The following is a 20,788-nucleotide window of genomic DNA, read 5'->3' on the forward strand; positions in this document are numbered from 1 at the left end:
GCAGGGTCCGCGCTCCGGCCCCGGGCGCGGGGGTTGGGTCGCCTCGGGTGGCGTTGGCGACCCTCGGCTTGTGCCAAGGCTGAAACCATCAAACACAACGCGGCTGGGCAGAACTTAAGGAGGAAGGGTGAGAAAGGCTGCTGCAGACTCCCGCCGGGCGGCTGGTTTTCAACTACCTGTGTCTTCCTTCACAGAAAGACCCAAACTACCAGATAATTATACTCAGGACACCTGGCAAAAGCTTCATGAAGCGGTGGGAGCGATACAGAGTAGCATTTCTATTAAATACAACCTTGAAGAGCTCTACCAGGTGAGGCGTGTAGAGTGGGTTTTTTCCCAGTTTATCGGAAGGAAACAACTTTTGGGACTTCCACAGAGCCACACGTTTAATATAATGCGTTTTGCTTCATTAAAAGCTGATTCGGTTTTCTGCACTGTTCTCTCCATGCTGTTTCTAGCCAGTTTGCAGTTTTATATAGTAGTTCCTTGGAGAGTTACCAGGACCTGGGCCTGTGGAAAAGCAGTTTGTGTTGGGAACCACGGAAAGCTGTGCCTGGGCAGGGCTGAGATTTAAGTCTTGACCTCTCAATACAGTGCCTACCCACGATGCCAAAAATGGGATGTTATTCTCGCTGGGTTATGCTGATCCGTATTTTATGATGATTTCTCTTCTGGACATGATTTGGTCTCTTGTGAATAGTAATGTTGAAATATTTGTTATTATTAGATAATAACAATTAGATTTCAGCATCAATACCCTTTGGGGAATTAAAAAAGAATCTTGGTTGAGCAGGCAACGAACTGTCAGTTTACCTGTGATTCAGATTACTGTTACATTTTCATAAAAATCAGGATCTTAATTTTTTAAATTTTTAATGAAAATGGTGAAAAAACATTTCCGGCACATCTGGACTGCTGGAGCTGGGGCTAGGGGAGGGTAAGAGAGAGAAATACTCATGAACTATTTCTTCCTTTCTACTTTCTCCATGTATGTATATTTTAGTTCTATATTATATTAAATCTATGTGCTTTGAGATATTCAACTGAGGTGGGAATTTTTTTAACAGTGATCATGTTATAAAAATTACTGATGCGCTAAATTGTGCTGCACAGCTTAAGTTATGAGTTTTTTGTGGGTGCAGGTGTTTGATCTGCAGCTGTGAATCTCATTGCCAGATCAGGACTTAAGACGTTATTACACTCACTTAAAATTTCCTAAATGTTCAGCTGAGGTAGGTTGGATGTTGTCTGCAAAGTGCAGGCTATGAGAGAGGAGAAAGCCAGCAAGCAGTTCATATTGGGTCCATGCTCAAGAAAATCAGGATGAATTTGACAGCTGACTAGTGTCTGTGATTAGTTAGGGTGTATAATATGCAGGTCTGAAATGGCTGATTGTGTAAATGCATATTGACTTAATATAATTTATTCCCTTTAAACAGATAACTTGGCTGTGATATATTCATCTATTAATACTTGCAGGTTTTCAGAGTTTGAATTACATAATGCATTTTATGGTTTTAAGTTCAGCATTTGAAAAATCCTGCTTTTTAGCATAGCTAAAAAAAAAAACCTCACAGATGTTTTCAGCATTACCTAACTTGTTTTCAGAGGCTCGGAAATGAGATTATAGTAATATGGCTATGAAGTCTCTGGGGTACAGACTTGAGTTTTGGCAGAAGAGGAGGAGGGAGATTTCAGATGAACTATGAAGGGAGAACCGTACTTCTTGCTTTTTCTGTTTGCCTGATGATTTGTAAATGCTGTGCAAGGCAAGTCCAATAATCTGTAAGGCAGCGGTGCAAATCAGCAAGATTTTTGCCCAGTAGGAGGTGGCAGCCAGCGTGCCTATGCATAGATAGGTGCCTACTCTCCTGCCAAAGGAATAAAAGATGAAGTTCAGCATCCGTCAGAAACCTGATCTGTACTTAAGATCGTTTTAACTGCCTGTTGGTGAGCTCCGGATCATCCACAGGGAAAAATTTCTCTGTGTGCATCAGTTCTTAATTCTCAGGGCTTTTTTGTGTTTTTGAGTCTTTATCTGATGTCGTGGGAGGAAGCGAGAGGCCTACGAGAGCTCGGTGCGGTGCGCAGGCTGGTGTACCAGCCTGCCTTTGAACTCTCTGATTTATTTAGTTAATTTGGCACAGCAGCAGAGGAAAAATGCAAGAACAATGACAAGGCTTTGTAGGAAGCCCAAAGGATACTCCTTTCCAGGCATTAGAGGCAGCATGGGATCAGGCATGAAGGTGCTTGGCAGAGACGTAGTCAGTGAGCAATGGGAGGGTGGCAGCCAATTTTTTGTGACTAAAATAGAAATGATGTCTGGGATTGGTGGTAGATTGCACAGATTTTGATAGAAGCAGCTTATACTTGATGGGACAGAGAAAGTGGGCCAGTGCAAAGAATTGCCAAGTGAGGAGTGAGTGATAAAAATAATGGAAAAAGAAAATTCCCTTTGCAGCAAGGTCCTAAATAACCTGAAATGGGGCAGGACTGCTCTTCTGGAGGACATAGAGTAGGACGGTGTAGTAGTGGAGGGAAAAAAAAATTATGAGACTCCTGGCCAGACTTTTGGATGGGTGGATAGGAAGGGCTGTGTCTCAGGGAACATAACAAACTATCTGCAAAATGATAATGTGTGAATACGGTTTGTTGCAGATGCCATTTTACTTGCCTGTTTCATGATCAGATGAAAAACATAACATAGGCACTGTGTGATAGTTTTGTTTTTTACTTACTTTAATACTGTGTTAAAATTGAGGAAGCCATAGTTGATGTGCATTTAAATAAAATGACATCAGGTAGGTTAGAATTACCCCATGGGGCGATCTCTGGGAAGCAGATTCACTTTGTGATTTGGAAGACAAACTCTTCAGGATGTAAGAACCTACAGAGGAAATCATACAAGAAGTAACAATAATTTGCATGCTAAATCTTAAAACAGAAGGCCCTGCTCAAAACATGTTATTAAAAGGTTGATTTGAAACTGAACTTTTACTAGATTTATGTAGGCAGAGTCTGAAAGGGTTGTCTTTCTCTTATCCTTGTAGATGTCATAATTACTGTAGCTTTCTTGCAAACTAATTGTATGCAAGCTGAATAAAAGTCAAATCAAATTTCTTCAGAAAGAGGCAGTAAAAACTCTGAATGAAACAATAGGTGAAAAAGGAGGAAATTACTGGATTTCATGCCCACACCCCCATCAAAAAAATCAGAAGCAGCTAGTAGACGCAGCACTGAGGTGTGATACAGCTGCAATTTGAAATACATTTGAAGGCAGCACTGTTGCCCAAAGAAGCAGCCCTGCTTTCCCCCTCACCCCTCTCTCTCTTGGCCTGTGCATATTCTAGCCCTTGTGTTTGGGTGATCTTAAAACTGAAACTGGGCAAAGAACATTTATTAATGCTTTGACAACGAGTTACATGCTGGCATTAAACACTATAACATTTCATAGTATAAAGAAATAAGACGCCCAAAAAAGCTAAAATTTGGGGAAAGCTGAGTAAAGGCCAAGCACTGGGAAATACTCAAACTTTGTCCAAATTCACTGATGCTATCAGAAAACTTGTCAACAAAATGTGACACTATTTTCCTTTGCTCCAGAGGATTTACATTGGCGGGTCAATTTTAGTGGCCCAGGTGAAATCATCCTTTAAATCTTAGGCATTTTCTCTGCGGTATCGCCTCATAGCGTGAAGGCAGTTGAAGTGAAGTTAAAGACAGATGGATTTTTAGTTCTGAAAAGCATGTCCAACTCCTTTGGATAATTTTGTATGAAGCAGTGAATGGCCAAAAATACTTAGTGTAAACTTTACAGTTCTCACAGAACATTTGGCTGTCTTCATTGTGATTCGTTTCAGATGCTATGGTCTATTAATAAAATAATTTATTGAAATCCAGCACTCAGAAAATAAAGTGTGCCTGGAACAAAGTCTAAATATAGGCAGTGGTATCAAGGCTATGTTTTCTCTTTTGCCTTCTCATTGAGTTTCTTGTGAGGAAAAGATGGTAGTGTAAGACATCATGATTACTGAGTAGCCGAACAGCAGTATTCTAGAGATGGCCAGAGCTGTCTCAGCGTGGTCTGGGTCAGCTGCATAACAGCTTGATGTAGTGACCACAAGAACGTTTGGTTTTGGGCAGAATGGGTGTCTTAGTCAACTATGGGTAAATACTCAACTAAATCCCATGAGGTCCCAATAAATCATATTGCGTAGTAGTTAACATGGGTAGGTTTGTTAGGGTTTTCTTATTATTTTTTTCCCCTCAGTGTACATTCCTTAGCATGAGTCTGTGAATCAGTGGAAACATTTGGAAAGAAGTAAGTTAATAAAATGACAGGAAAGCAGTTGTATGCATTTACCAGAGAGAGTGGTTGAAACATCTACCTTAAAGTTATTAAGAAATTAAAATATTCAGTATGACTGTGTTTCCCCCCCAAAAAGTGTATGTGTGTGTGTGCGCATTGAAGGATGCACAAAAAGACTTACAGGAAGAGTTCTGCTGCCTAGCAGTATTCAAAGGGGGGGTGGAAATGCCAGTAATGTTAACAGCACATCTGAAATATGACCCAGATGGTGATGGTGGACCTTGTTTGTACACAAAATCTAGCAACATAAGAAGGGACCAAAATCAGAAAGGAATCATGAAGTCTTAATTTTTCTACATAGTTTGGATAATTTCATTTTGATGTTTTGGGGTTTTTCTGTGAACAGCTTGGAAAGGTAATGCTGATACTTTTTTTTTTTTTTTGGTTGGCCTTGATTAGAAAGGCACAGAAATCTGAGTTCTTTTTATTTTTTTGTCTCATTCATAATCTTGTTTTGGTTTTTAGGCTGTTGAAAATCTCTGTTCTTACAAAGTCTCTGCTACACTGTACAAACAGCTGCGACAAGTCTGTGAAGATCATGTGAAAGCACAAATCCTTCAATTTAGAGAATATCCTTTTCTCGTACGCAGAAATGGTTAGAATGGTTAGTTTAAATCATTACTTTTAAAAACAGTACTTTGTAAAAATTCCACCAGTAATTACCTGTGCGTCAAAGAGGTTCTTTGCCCACTTACATATTTTCAAATCAGGCATAAACAACTTTCATTCGTCTGGGTGAATCATTTTTGTGTATCGATAAGTAGCATGCTAACAACAATTTACTTATCACTCCAACAGGGATGGAAATTTTACACCTAATCTAGAAAATTTCAGTAGCACTATGAGATTTAACAGCAGGTATGGGTTTTTATGGCAGATGAGTAGTGGAGATGCTTACAGTAGCAGTAGTTAGGAAAAAAAAATCACCGCAGTAATTTTCAACAACAGTATCTTCTGAAAAAGAATTCTCAAACATAAAGTACACCCGTTTGACCAATAGTCACTGCTGGTCAGCACTGATGTGTCACGCAGGCATTCAACAAGCCCTTTAGGTATCTTGTGCAAGGAAGTTCTTGGGAGAGCTCTAAGTTCAAGAAATCATTCTGCTGACTTGGGATGCACGGAAACATGAAGTTTCATGGTAAATTTCCCCATAGTTTTCAGCAGTCGCATTGCCAGGCTTTTCTTCTGGCTGAACGGGTCACAAAAGTGCCTGTAGATCTTCTGTAAATACCTGGGTGCAGCCAGCCCTGTTTTCTGAATCCTGTCGTGCTTTGCATGCTGAAGACGGTGCTTTATGTGATAGTTGTCTTTTGTGTAATAGCCATGGGGTTGTACTTGCTCAGGCAGGAGGATAAATAGAGTCTGTGCCCGCCTGGCTGTCCCCGTGTTCCTGGAGAGTGCCTTACAAGCAGCTGCTGGAGAGTGCCATACTCAACAGGTACTACAGTACATTGGGTGCCAGCGGTGTTTCCCAGGTCTCTGTGTGTATTTTATTAGCAGAAAATGATAGATTAAAATAGAAAGGACCTTCTTTCCAGGTGAATGCCTTAAGTGTTATGTGTTATGTTAAGCGAATGCCTTTGGATTGTGACTTGGTTTCTTAGTTCACTGCATTCCCCAAGTAGGTCCCTACACTCATAAAGAAAATCAATTTTTTTTTTTCCTACCCCATTATCTAGTTAAGTCCCATTGTCGTTTTGGATTGTGTGTGTCTGGGGGCTTTTTTTGAGACCCAGTTACGGAGTTTTGCTTCTACATAGCATATAAGAAACATAGGTACCTAAATTACCACTGTGAATTCATCTCTTATATGGCAGCTGATTTTTTTCATTACATTTACTTTGATATATTTTAAGTCACATCTACATTAGTCAGTACAGTAGTCTCTCAAACATAACTGATCTCTGAGAACCACATCTTAAGTCTGCTTTCAAAGCAGTGTACAGTCAACCCTTTTTTTTGTATCCCTGCCTTTTCGGATTTCAGATGATCTTCAGAAGAGATGTTTTAAAACCGGTGTTTTAAAAATTTACTTTCTCCCTGCTCTCTGACAGAGCTGGAGGTTTGGACAGCTGACACTTTTATGTTTTAGAGGTATACCACTTTATATCCCAAGGATATGAGATCATATTAATCAGATTTGGCCAGGGGGAGTTGGAGGTGATACTGTGCAGGAGAGAAAGGTAAAGGCACATTTGGATTTACTCATATGACACATGAGAATTCTGTTATTCGTAAGTAACAGTTGGATCTGTTGTGTAATGATATGGTTTACGTAGGGATACCTGGAGTTGTATATGAAAAGAGCAGTATTTGGATTTGTTGAGGATTATTTAGAACTGTAACTGCTTTTAAGAGATTAGGGTCACTCCTGTTGTGCAGAGAGTGAACTTATTAACAATCCAAATCAACCTTTCTACCCCTCTCACCTCAGTTGGTGACAAGGGTGTTTTTGACACTGGTGGGATTTCTTTTTTAAATCAATGTTATGCAGCACAGCCACTAGATGGTATTACTGAAGAGCAGCGAGAGTTATTCCTTGAAAACATAGGGAGGCCCTTTGGAGAACTGCCAGCCCCTTTGCTGGGCAGAAGCTCTGCAATTAGCGGTTTATCCCTGGTCAGTCACAAGTTAACATTGGAATATCGATGGAGCAGCTTTGCTTAATGGCTGGCAAAGAACATCTCCAGAATCTGGCCTCTGAAGATACCGGCAAGCTAGTTTTCCTTAATAGGTGCTGTACAGATTCTCTGGATAGTCTTTTATTTTTAAAGAAGATAAATAAATGCTGGCAAGATCATTGCAGACAAATGGTAAGTTTGAAGGTTTGTTCAGAATACATATCCTTGAGATGTGAAATCTTGCAGAAAGGAATTTGTCATGGTTTTAACTAGGGGCTGCATTGCACCTCCTCCTCCAAGTTTCAGCATTGCTTTTTCTTTCCCCTTTGCTAGCTGGGGGTGGTTTTCTTGTTGAAAACTTATGATCTGTTGTGTTGACTCTGACTTTCATAGGTTTCATATGAAGTTGGAATATCACTCAGAAATAGATTGACACTTGTTTTCTATGAGTGGAAAGAAAATCTAACTGGGCTATGCTGAAATTGTTTGCTGTTTGTAATTTTAAGTAACTGTAGAATCCACAATCAATCTTCTACATAGCTCCAACAGCTAGGTCAGTTTGTGACTTTTTTTTTTTTGTGCAAAGCAGAGATGATTATCCTCACTATAGGGCTGAGAAACAGGAAGATTAAAGAACTGAAACTCCCTCCCTCTCTCTTTCTGCCCTTCTTGTCTCCTACCTCCACGATCGATTGTGTTACAGAAAAAAGCCTCTCTTAAAGACACCGTGTGAATTGTCCATTTAAGAATGCATCGTTATAATTCTAAACCAGCATTTTACAATGAGTTTTCATTGCACTGTCACTTAGCTTTGGCTACAGATCCCCAAAATGGTTGAATTTCTATTTTCATTCCTCACATCCTCAAATGCCCCCGTGGGGCAGGGGCAGAGGTATGTGATTTTTATCTGAAATAAAAATGGAAGGCGTTATGGAAACTATTCAAAACAAACTCAGCAGTCTGATGAAAATAGAGTTGAAGTTTACTGCCTTGGAAATGTAATTAAACTGGTCCTGTGTTTTTATAAAAAGTCTTTTACTATGGACTCTGTCCATTTTAATTACTTCTGAGCATTCTTTTTATTTTTTCTTCTTCTCAAAGCAATAACCTGTAGCAAGTGACTTTGTTGCAATGTGCTCAGTTAGCACTTGTGGTATTTAAGAAAAAAAATCAGTCTTGCTGCTGTTTTTCTTTAATATGTGTGTCCAGAAACTATGTCAGCTTGAGAATTGCCTCAGAAGCAATGAAATCTTTCAGTGTGTGTACAGCTGGGGATAGAAATCTCTGTAGCTGGCCTGTGGGGGTCAGTTAGTTACTGACATCCTGAGCCATGTTAATGCTAAACTGAATGCTGGGCAGTGTTTTTATGAGCTAAGTTAAAATTGATTTTGAATATGAAAGAGTAATAATCTAAAAACTCCACTTCCTTCTCCAACATCCTTCAATTAAAAAAAATACATTTTAATCCCTTCTTTTCCCTGTTAGAATTAAAGCATCTATTTTTTTCTTATTAATTTTGGCAGCTAGCTTTTATTATGAAAATATCTGTTGCACAGCCTAAGTCTCTGCTTAAAGCTTCTTGTTTTAAAAAGCAAAAATCAGGGCAGCATGCCATTTCAGGCTGTCTACTGAATGTCTTGGTGGTACTACTTGAATGGCTTATGTATCTCAGCAGCAGTAAAACTCATAGCAAGCTAATCAAGGTATTTCATTAATGGTTATGAATCTGAAACTGTCTTGGATCTACCTGGGAATACAGTTTAGTAATAGTATTAACATCAACAGATTAAATACCAGTGGCTGTACAAATCACCTGAAAAGTTGAAAATACAAACATCAGTAATTAAGGTGCATGTCTGTGATGTAGTTTTTCAGAAATTGCTTTAGAATTTAAAATGCCACATGATGGTGAAGATAAAAACATTTTCTTTATATATTTTCAGATCATGATCAGAAGCATTTTCTTATTTTTGGATCGTACATATGTACTTCAGAATTCAATGCTTCCTTCTATATGGTAGGTATCAATGTAAGTATTCCTTGAATTTTTAGAGTTTGAATATGCTATTATGTTTTTAAAGGTTGCAAATAAATTTTTCACATTATATTTCATACGTATAATACGTCTCTAAAATTTTCTGTTATTTTATGGAAATACATGTGTCAGCATATGCATGTGTCGCTCCCTCCTTTCCTAGGAATATTAATTGTAAAGTGAGGGTAAAAGAAGAAAAAGGTCTGAGAACATATGCGTAAAAGTCAAGGCATATATATAGCTGACAAGTCTGGCAAGGTGCAGATCATCTTTCCAGCACGAGCCTCTTGGGATTCCAGACCTGGGGCTCAGAGCGTTGAGAAGATGCTGCTATTCTTTCAGCACACACCAGTCACATCTTTGGGAATTCTGTTTTTAATTCCTCCTGGGGGGCATTTTATATCATCAACCAAGCAAACCAATCCAGGCTTTGCCAAAAATTCCTGGCATTGTTAATCTGTCTAAAGCAAAACCAGTATGTAGATCGAGTACTGAAGTCAGTGTGCGTTTTCCCTGCCTGGCTGGCTTCTGTGGGCTCTGGAGTTCCTCAGGCTCTCTGAGGAACCTGGCATCCTCCTGCCCCTCACCCCTCTTTGTGGGCGTCTTTCTTCCCAATCTCTGCCAGGGTTTACCTCCAGCTCTGTGTTTGGCTTCCTGTTACTAAACATTGTTGCAAGAGGTCTGTTCATACTTTGTGTCTTCTTCTTTTCCTCATACTGGGAAAATTCACTTTATTGAAATCCTGATGCATGAGAAGAAGTTGGAGGTAACAAGTTTTATCTGAGATTCCTGTGTTTTCCTTGGCCAAGACAATGCTTAGTGATTGGCTGCTTCATCACATTCCATTCACACCATTCCTTGTCCTGTTAGAAGGACACAAGAATCCTATACAGGTGACCATAAGGTCCTAAACATAAAGAGAATTCATGTTCTTGAACAAAACTTATAAATTACACATAGATTGACTGACCCAGGGAATCTTATGTTAAGGTGTAGGTTCAGCTCTTTTATTATTTTTATAATAGTAATTTTTTTAATAAAGGGACAATGTTATAGTCTACCATGTAAAATACGGGCAGGCTGGTTGCAGTTTCCAGCTAAAGTGTATGCATCTGGTACCGTGTGGCCTGGTGTGTTTATGATAATTCTTGTTATCGTTGTGTTAGTGGACAGTGTAAAAAAGAATATACAGACCATTAATATATTTTGTCTGCATAATATGTATACACACTATATATATTTTATTTTTCTCAAACTGAGATGCATATTTTTTAACAAAATCAACAGTGCGATTTATTGATTTTTCAATATTCACACAGGGACATGGGGCTAGAGTTGTTTAGAAATCACGTCATTAGTGACAGGCAAGTTCAAAACAAGACTATCGATGGGATCCTCCTGCTGATTGAACGAGAACGTAGTGGTGAAGCCGTGGACAGAAGTTTGCTGCGGAGTTTGTTGAGCATGCTCTCTGATCTGCAGGTGAGTTCAGCAAGCGTTACTGGTGATGACTAGGTTTAGAAATGGAATTTGGGCTTTTCCAATTCCTGCGTTGAACAGAAATTATTTTATTCTTCTAGTAAATGTGCTTCAAATCTTGGTATTAGATTGATAAGATTGCCTTTTCTTTACCCAATTTGCAATCTTTTATTCTCTGTTTTTTAAATGAGACCTCTGTGCCTGTTTCCCTTGGCAGATGTAGCAGCCTACAGAGTCTAAAATAATAGTTTTACAAGTCTGTTAGTGTGTATGATATTTTATGTGTCTTAATTACTCGTTTTCTAAATCCTAGTGCTAATTAGGAACAAAAAAAGACCTCCTCTGTCACTGTAAAAAGGCATCACTTTTTGGAGACCAGGTCCTGGGCCTTTATCACAAAAACGTCACTGTTTGCAACTTCGTAGCAGAGATGCCAAGGATAGAATGGGATGCAAAGTTTAGGCCAGGGGTTTTAAATAGGTAAGGTATTTCTGTAACTTACTGGAACTTTCCATTAACATAGATACTAAGTAACCAAACAGACTAAAAAAAATGCTGTGCTGCTGACTTGGGCATAGGTTGACCTCTAGTTGACATAGCAGCCTTGTGTGGTATGCAATAAAACCTAGGAGCAATCTTTCATTCTGAAAAGTTGTTGAGGTTGCTCCATTCCCAAGTGATGTACAGCGTTATGAAACTGGCTGAAGGTTTAAAAAAGAGTTTGAAGAGGAAGACTGCATAAAATAGTCCTTTTTTGTCAGTCAGCTTATCTGCTTTTCTGCCTTTTATCTTAACCCTCCTGACTTTCATCCGTAACTTTCTCTACTGTACCACAAAAATTAATAACTAATAATCCTGTTCAACAGAGACTGTCCGTGACACCTCAGATCACATATCCTGGAGTTGCAGCTCTGACTTGTGTGCCTGTTCCCACTTTTTTCCCTATTGTTATTTGCCAGGTTTGTCTAACTTCATCAGCTTTCACTAGGTGTTGACTTTTTAATATTTTTTACCTATGTAATCTGACTAAAGATAAACATTCCCCTTTATTGGATCCTTATAGAATTGGATTTAAGTCTGCATTCTCCTTCATTGGCTCAAAAGTGTAGTTTTCTTTTTTCACTCGGGAAACTAACCTAGTCTAATCTGTTCTTTTATAACAGTTGTCACTTCACTGAGATAGAGATGTGCTCATAATCCTGTAATTATACATCAGGATCTCTACTTCTCCCTCTTTCAACAGAAGTTAGCTTTTGGAGAAGGATTACTTAATTAAGCAAATCTTCCATTGCATTTGAAAACAATTATTCTCCTGCTCATTCCTGATTTTTAGGCAATTATGCAATTGAGGCCCAGCTTCTGAAAGTTGATTCCTGCTTGTATAGATCCTGTTCTGTAGCTGTTTCCTACTGTCGATCTTTACACGTTTAATGCACAAAATAGTTCCATATACCCTTGCATTAATGTTTTCCTAGTTATCCTGAGGGAAAGGAAGGTAAGACATGAAATATGTTATTTGTTCTGTTGAACATGGAGCTAGTTCAAAGAGAAGGCTGAAACCATGAGTTGATGTCTGCTTGTGATGCTGAATTACTGAACTGTTATGCTTTGAATGCTTGTCAAGCCAGAGGTTTCACATTTGTTTGCATTGAAAAAAAGATGAAGCTTTTTGATTTTTAGGAGAAAAAAATGGTCAGAATGTAATGAGTCTTACAGCTCTGCTGTAGGCTTTTGGAAGAAATACTTTTTTTTTCTTCTACCACACTCAAGGAATCTTTCTTTTTACTAATTGTCCCTCCATTTACATGCAATACCCTAGCTACCTTCTCCAGAATGTTTTAACTATTTTATATTGTTGTCCTTTCTAACTTATCTCCTTTCTATACTAAACTGTTAATCATTATATAGAATTTTTGTATGTCTGGGATTGCTGGTGGTTCCTTTTTTCACACACCTTCCCTGGAGAAAGAGAGTTCACCTTATTTTGTATAATTTGTTTTTCCCGGACCACTGAGATAAACCTGGCAGATCTTAAGATGCGTCACTGAGCACAGTATTATTTTACTGATGGGAATGGCCTGTTTTTGTGCCAATGTTTCACTAGTTGCAAGATTTTGGGATTTGTTTGTTTGTTTGTTTTGAGCCACAGATATATCAGTGGGAATCTTGAGCTCAGGTGGATTGGATGTCACTGCAGTGCTGTGATGTTGGGTACTGGTGTTGGGCTGTGTGCCTTAAACAGAAGCCTGTCGATTTAGACAATTTGAGTGCTGATGACTGAAAGACACTCTTGCCACACTGGGAAGTCAGCTTTGATGTCAGTCTTTCTAAAACCAGCAGGCAAGCAGATAACTTCTGTGTGAATGTAATATTACTATGACACTTCTTGCAACTGCGTGCATTCCTGAGATTTTACTTGCCCTCTACACCTGACAACCAAAAGGTGCTACCTTCACTGGCAGCTTAATATAAGTAACTACATTCACTTCTTGAGCAGGTTTACAAGGAATCGTTTGAACAGAGGTTTCTGGAAGAGACAAATTGCTTATATGCTGCAGAAGGCCAAAGATTAATGCAAGAAAGAGAGGTAGGTGCATGCTGTAGGTGATTGCTTTTACGTTACCTTTATCTGCTATGGGATTACATGAGAACAACTCCTAGCACCGTGGTGTATTAACATTCAATGAAATTTTTGCCCAAGAGCTGTAAAATATCCACTGGCATCATTTTACTAGGTGGTTAATACCTAAGTAAACCAATTACTTTTTTTACTCTTTTGTTGCATTTATTTTGCTGTTTAGTTTTGTTTCCTTGTTAGTTAAATAGATTTAAGACATTATTTGTTTCTGTCCTCTTGAGATAAAATGATGTTCTGCAGTGGGGAACCTGCAAATGGGGTTCTCTCTCAAAATGTATACCAAAGGACGTGTTTCTTGGTGGTCTAAAATACAGAAGGCTACCTTTATTAATTCCATTTTAACACCGAGCCATTGCAAACATCTTAGGAACGACTGTTTATGTTGCACTGAGGTGAATCCTTGTGTCTAATCCTGCTCCATTCACCTCATTCCCTGGCATATTAATTCCGCTTTAACACCAAGCCACTGCAAACATTTTAGGAACGACTTTATGTTGCACTGAGGTGAATCCTTGTGTCTAATCCTGCTCCATTCACCTCATTCCCTGGCATTCTGCTGTGACCTGAGGTGAAATGCTTCGCCAGAGGTTTTGAAACGAGGAGTCTTACTGCTTTTATATGCCTAATAGAAGGTTGTGGAAAGACACAAAAGGAGTAAGGCCTTAATTTATACAATGGAGAAACTGCCATTGAAAGAACAGAGCTATATGGTTCATGCCAACTGAAAATCTGCTCCGTGATACCTTAAGGGCTAGCCTAACCCAGCAGGCCTTTGAGGAAAAAAAATTAACTTCCTCTGAAAAATTCTCAGATTTCTTGGTTTTTTGTTCCTTTCTGTCAGGAGTGGTTATAAGACTTCTCTTATAAAGCAACACTGTTTAATAAAAATATAGATTATGCAGTATGTGACAACATTCTGGTGGACTATTCTGTTCTAATTTGAACTTTCTTTAAATTTGTAATTTAAAATAATCATAATGGAACAAGATTATCTGTCTTTCATAATTTTGAAGTTGAACTTGGTGTTCTCTTGTCTTGCTAGGTCCCAGAATATCTTCACCATGTTAATAAACGTCTGGAAGAAGAAGGAGACAGAGTAATAACATATTTAGATCATAGCACACAGTAAGTACAAATTTTGGCATTCGTAGCATAAGACAAGTGTCCATCATAGAACGGTGTGATTGTCCATGGTTGTAGAGACACAGAGAGTATTTCCATGTTATCTAACAGACACTCTCTCGTTAACAGTGCTTGTGATACAGCTTGTGTTTCTTAAGACTTTATCAAATGGCTTTCTTTGAAATAAAAATATACTTTGAGTAAGAGAGGAGAAATTTCTCCAGAAAGATTTGTCAGTGTAAAATGAAGTTAAGAAAACATACTAAATAATAACGAATTTCATTATCAAAGTAGTAACTGATTTTAACCGTTCATGTGCTGATAATAGAATTAACTACACATCGCTTATGGGAAAGAAAGATTCATTAAAAAAAAAGGAAATAAAAAGTTAAATTATATCAAGGATACAGGCCAGGAACGTCATTCATGAGCAGTCTAGGATGTGAATTTACAGTAGTACATCAGCTTTGGTATGGCTGCTGCCAATGTAGTGTGCAAAGTAGCTTGTCCTTTTTTCACTCACGTGTTGTGTGTCAGAATGTGCCTTCAGGGAGTAATGCAGGGTCAATGACGTGCTATAAATCCACATATAATTTGTCCTGCAGTAAGCTGGTTTGTTTTGTTTTGGTTTTGTTTTTTTAATAGAGAACATAAAATGTTTTGTTCTTTCTTAACCGTTCTTTTATTTCTTCCATTTTGTAGACGTCATGGTGGCATTTCATTGGGTGTTAAAAGGATAACTGAACAAGAAATATCTTTTTAACTTACTATTTCCTTCAGACATATTTTATATATATCTATATATACACACCTGTGCATACGTTGCATGTCATGGTACATATTTGAATCTTTTCTGTAATGCTGATTGCAGGGTGACTAGCTCTTTCTTCTTGTACGCTGTAAAGGATGGAAAGGAAAACCTGCCATTATTTTTCAGTCCTGTCTAAAGTGAATGTACCAAACAAGTATTTCAGTTATAGCAAAAAGTAGGGAAAAATTCAAGGACAAATTTTAAATGTTTTGCAGATTTGACTCTTGTGGTTCTGTCTCAATTTATGCTTATGTAGGTGCATAATACAATTGCATGAAAAGTTTGAGCTCTGAACATCACTAGCATGTGTTGTGTTGGTTTGGAGTTCAGACCCTCAGAGGATTTTGTGTTGGTTGGCTGGTTTGTTTCCAAGAATATATCAATTTTACTTTTTTTCCGAAACTTGTAAATACTGATTTTTGGTATCTAAGCTTCTCTTACTATGTAAGAAATTGCTCTTCAATATTCAAAATCAATTTTTTTAAAATTACGTACATGGTTTATTGTTTTCTTTCATGACTTATATCACATTACATTTTTGTCTTAATTTGGAGTTTCTGTTTTAAGTAGAAAATTGTTGATTTTTTGGTATGATAATGTAAGTTATTAATAAATACACTGTGACAGGAGGGAATTCCCTTATACTCTAGTACTTCTAATATACTTTTCTTGCCCTGTTTAGGAAACCACTGATTGCTTGTGTGGAGAAACAGCTACTAGGAGAACACTTATCAGCTATTTTGCAAAAAGGTACTTTTCTAAATTAATGTGATCTTTAATAAGCAACAGATTGTCATACTTTGCAATAACTATACACCCCACAAATTTTATTTAAGGAGGTATATTAGCCATGGAAGAAACTTCCACACATACAGAAAGCCAGCCCTATAACATTGTTATACCTAATGTGACAAGTAAATTGACATGGGGAAACAAACACTTGAAATTGCTTTGGCTTGCAGCACTGGGTTTATGAATTAAACCTTTGGAACTGCTCATTTCCTAGAATTATATAAGCTTCCAGATTAGAACTGCAGTTACTGTCGTAGATTCTTTTATGTGATAATCACACAGCTCGAGTGCAATAGCTTCACATGTTCTTGGGACAGTACATGGTTTATTGGAACGGACAACATGCCGAGGCAGTGCACTTTCATATGTTTTTGTCTGTATTTTGTCTGGCAATATTCAGACAGGAGCTGCTGTCTTCTTAGGAAATCCTTATTCAGACTCTTCAAATCATTGTTTCTTTGTTCCTCTTAACTTTTAATCCATCTCTCACTGAATTTCTGGGTTTGGTCAGTATTTCTTGATGTTTTAATACTTTCAATGGTCCTTTCCTTTTCTTGCAGTAGTAGCCGTATTTTAGGTTTTAGATCCACTAGCAAATTGTTCTTACATCTTTGTTTCCTTTACTGCTGCAAAACAGATGTCCCTAGTAATCTGGTATCTTTAAGCTCCATTACGTCCATGTCTGTTAATACTTTTGGGTTGTTACACATGCCCCTTTCACTTCCTCCTTCTTCTTAAAGACAGACACGTTCTCGCAGTTTTCTCTGAACTACTCTGGGACTAGGTTACTTCACTGTTTTCAATACACTTATAAAAAATAAGTGTGGTCACTCCATCATAACTATTCTTGAGTTTATCATAAGCAGTAGGGAAGAATAATGAATTTTTGTAGATATATGTCAATTTTGCTTGCTCTCTCATTTGAGTATGATTTTTAAGTAACTTTTCGAGTGACACATTCATTTATTAGTTGACTTAACCAGAAACTATGTGGTCTTGTTTTAACTTGAACTTTTTATTGGTTTATAATGTATATGTACCATCCATGTAAATATAGAGAGATTTGTACATTATTCTAGTTAACACGTTTTAGAACTGTAGTATTGTTGGATCAGCTTTTGCATTCTACCTCTGCACTTTAAAAAAAAAAAAAAGTGTAACATTACTTGACTTGCTTAACTTTTTGCGTTCATGTGATCCAGGGCACATTGTAGTTCACTTATAACATCCTAGTATTCTGTGCAAGTAGAAGATGATGCTGCCTTTTGTAATTTTTTTTCCTTAGAAAAGCATGTGATGTAGTCAGTTTGATATGGGGTGGGGGAAAAGCTTGCAGATGCAGGGTATGTATAATAAACGTTTCTTCTTGTATTAATTACAACTGCCATTGACTAGGTATTGGTGGTTTGGTTTTTTCATTGTGAGTATAATAAAATTTTCCAAGGCTGTGGCAGTGCTTTGTGGAAGTTCTGTGAAGCCCTGAGACAGATAACTTTCCTGTACGTCTTTTTCAGTTATCAAATACGTGACAAAATAAATATTTCAGTCACACAGCTTATATGCCAGAGGAAGAAAGAAGGTTGAATTTTATCATCTAGTTTATAAAAGCAGTTAGTGTACTGGTGTCTTTAAATGAATAGGAAGTGATGCTTGGATGTGATGGAATGAGTGTTTCTTAATTCCCTGTTCGGTGCCAAAAGAACATTGGTCACGTGTATACAAGACTTTGTAATCTGTCTTCCTATGTAATCTGTCTTCCTATATACTTTTGAAGTGTGCCTACTCTCCTGGTATCTCAGTGTGGGCAAAAGTTTACCTGACATCATTCGTGAACACTAGTTGCCTTTCTAAACATGTAAGCTACGATATACAGTGAAAGTATTTTTAAGATTAAGAGTAGAATAACAAATGGGATTATTCAGTAGTGATTGAAAATTCTTTGTAATCAAATACCATTTTAACATGGGAATTAAAGAATTATATTTTGTGAAGTAAGACAGTTGTACAATGTCAGCTACACTGATGATGTCAACTGTCAGCCTGTGTAAAATCAAGCTTTTTGGGTTTAAAAAAAATGCCATCAATCTTTGATGCTGCCCTCCCTCATTACTAGAGCCTCTGTCACCAACACCAGACAATGTATCTCTGATTACACCGGGACTACGTTGTATTCTCAAATGTGAAAATGTGTGTGTAGTTGTTATTCTTCATGTTTTGCCTTGAGCTTTGCTTCTCCGTTCATCACTCCCAGTCCTGATGGTCTGTATGGTGAATTGATAAAAGCAGAAGTTGCTCGGAAGGAGTTTGTAGTCTTGCTTTATTCCATCGGTACGAGCATAGACAATTCGTAGCACGTTTTTAAACTAATAACATGGCTCGCCGTGCTCCGCAGGAAGAAAATCTTGTCAAGTATTTATCTTTACTTTAAATTTGGGGCAGTTTACTTAGCTTACTGTTTTCTGATGTTCTTTAGAGGTTCTGTGAGATCTCTTGAAATCAAGAAGCCTTCAAATCCATCCCTGTTCATAAATGTTTTGCAAAAGGCTTGCAGTCAAGTTTGTTGTGAAAGCGCTTTGGTTTTGAAATACTATGCCATAAAACATTTCAGCCAGTTCAAAGAAGGGGGCATGTTAACCCTGAGTGTATCACTTGCTTTCAGAACTTTAGTCTTAAAAAGTTCACAGGTTTTTAAGCACATGGGCAGGTTTGGTCTTCTGATGTATTTTGTAGGGATTTTTCTAACGTGTTTCTAACTCTTCATTCAGCTGTATTCAAATTTTCTCTTCTGACTGTATTTCTTTAGGACTTGATAACCTGCTCGACGAAAATAGAATATCAGACCTGACCCAGACATACCAGCTGTTCAGCCGGGTAAAAGGTGGGCAGCAGAGCCTTTTGCAGCACTGGAGTGAATACATCAAGGTATTTCAAAGTTTTCGTACTAATGTCAAAATTTATGCTGTTACCATATATTTTGTCTATCAAAACCAAGAATAATACATAGGTGTATGCATCAAAATTCCATTCTAAGCAAATGTGGGGAGGGATGTTAATGCCTCCCCCCACCAATAACAGTCACGTGATAAGAGCAACACCTGAGTGTTGGTTTTAAATTTCTACTTGGAACTTGCTTTCCTTCATAGGTTTGAACATTATACAAGGAGGTACTTTGGTTTGCTTTGCTTTTCAATAGAGCCACATGCACATGTGTTCAGAGTAGGCTGGGTTGTACTACGTGTTGTGTTTTGCTACAAATACACTCGACTGTTTAGGTATCTGCCAAGCCAGTGGGACATCAGAATGTACCTGTTCTACTGCATGTTAGCAGGGCTAGGTGTAACCAACCTACAGCAATGCTGAGGAATGTTTATGCCATTTTGGATGGAATACTCCTCTTAAATAATCCATCATCGAAGTCATACTTAGATGCTTCAGGTTTGTCTCGCTTGGCATCATACGCATGTCATACACTCCCCAGAGAACTTGCGCTCCCGTGCTCTTGCAAGGTGAAAGCCGGAAAGCTTCACAGAAGGTATTTCTCTCTGGAGTTGATAATTCCCAGTGTGGTAGTTCTCTCCTGAATTGCCCATGGGCTCATCAGCCTTCAGGGCTGAGTGCTCAGCATTGGTTCGTTTCAGAGGTGCCTTTCCTGCACACCCACGCCTGGAGCTCTGTGTGGCGCACCAGCGTGCGGCCCACGCAAGCGGGATGTAGTCTCCCCTCTGCCCCCAGAACCAAAGTGGAGTTTGCTCCACAGGATGTTGTCCAATGTCCCCATACGCAGTCTATGGACCCATATGCAGCTGGGCCAATTGAACAGCTTGGCATGGCCAAGAAGGAATAATCTTTCTTCTTCCTTGCTCCCAGATCATGCTTCTGACTTAACCCTTATGCTGCCTGCCACCCCACAGACTCTTCTGTGATCTGTTTTGACACAGTACCTAGGCAAGGTCGGTTTTATGCTGGGTTTTGTGAGCTAAGGAGGCTCACAGAAGAGTCCTGCTGCTGGCCTAAGGAAAGTATCAGAAGGTCAGGACAGGTAGAAAAATAAGGGAAGGAGGACCAAAACCTCTCCGTTCACAGCAGCAGGTTGTTATGTTGGCTTATCATACCTTATGTCTCACAGAATCCGCCCTTTTGTGGCTTTGTTTTTAAGAATTTTTTTAACAGACAAAAAGCTAGAAACCATCTTCTAGAGTGTCAGTAAATCTCTTTTCAAACATTCTGTATGGCAGAATGCATTCAAGTGAGGCTTCAGGAGCTTTTTTCTTATAAGACAGCGTGAGAAGAAGCAGAGAGCGTGTGCCAAGTTACTGGGGTAAAGACCTGTGCTCTACTGTGGTCACCTTTTTATGACTTCAGAGGTGCCGCTTGGTTTTCTGTATCTCAGTTTGCCACTTGCAGAATGGGGGGAATGCCCTGCAATTTATGAACGTAACCGATAGAGACCATGAGGTGTCCAAATGCTGCCATCATGAAGGGGAAGATGTGCTGAGTGGAAGATGTGATAGGCTAGATGATCCTCAGATGTTCCTTCCAACCCAAACCTTTCTGTGATTGTGATACACACAATGAATCTAAGGACCTTCAGGGCTTCACTCTGAAATGTTACTTGATAAAGATCTCAAAGAAAGTGGATAATTAGGTACTGAAGGGGAAATTTGGAGGTTTGGGAAGAATTTTCCCATCTCTCTTTGACTGTTGTGGCTAACATACCTTAGCTGTAAAAATACACTGATTGAATACTGTTCTGCTGTTACTATGCAGGTGTTCCTTTCTTACCTTGGAAAAGTGGTCATTCTCTCTCATTCTCAGTGTTACTGAGCAATTGTCTGATAGGTTAAAATCATCCCTTACAGGATATTTTGGTTCACTAGACAAATGGTATTGTGTCTCTAAGATGATAAGTGTAGGAACA

At 38.5% G+C, this 20,788-nt stretch overlaps 1 protein-coding gene across 1 annotated transcript in view; it reads left to right on the top strand.

Moving 5' to 3' along the window:
• Positions 1-146: 146 nt before the first annotated feature.
• Positions 147-20,788, top strand: part of CUL4A (cullin 4A) — a gene marked incomplete at its 5' end in the record, with an annotated part of 38,821 nt that continues 18,179 nt past the window's right edge. Inside the window, 9 exon segments of the mRNA XM_010161884.1 lie at positions 147-310; positions 4,835-4,938; positions 7,116-7,185; positions 8,937-9,010; positions 10,348-10,510; positions 13,005-13,094; positions 14,188-14,270; positions 15,761-15,828; positions 18,674-18,792. Of these exon segments, the coding sequence (XP_010160186.1) occupies positions 147-310; positions 4,835-4,938; positions 7,116-7,185; positions 8,937-9,010; positions 10,348-10,510; positions 13,005-13,094; positions 14,188-14,270; positions 15,761-15,828; positions 18,674-18,792 (935 nt within the window).

This window comes from Eurypyga helias, unplaced genomic scaffold (assembly GCF_000690775.1).
Source record: "Eurypyga helias isolate BGI_N326 unplaced genomic scaffold, ASM69077v1 scaffold4302, whole genome shotgun sequence".
Taxonomy (NCBI): Eukaryota; Metazoa; Chordata; class Aves; order Eurypygiformes; family Eurypygidae; genus Eurypyga; species Eurypyga helias.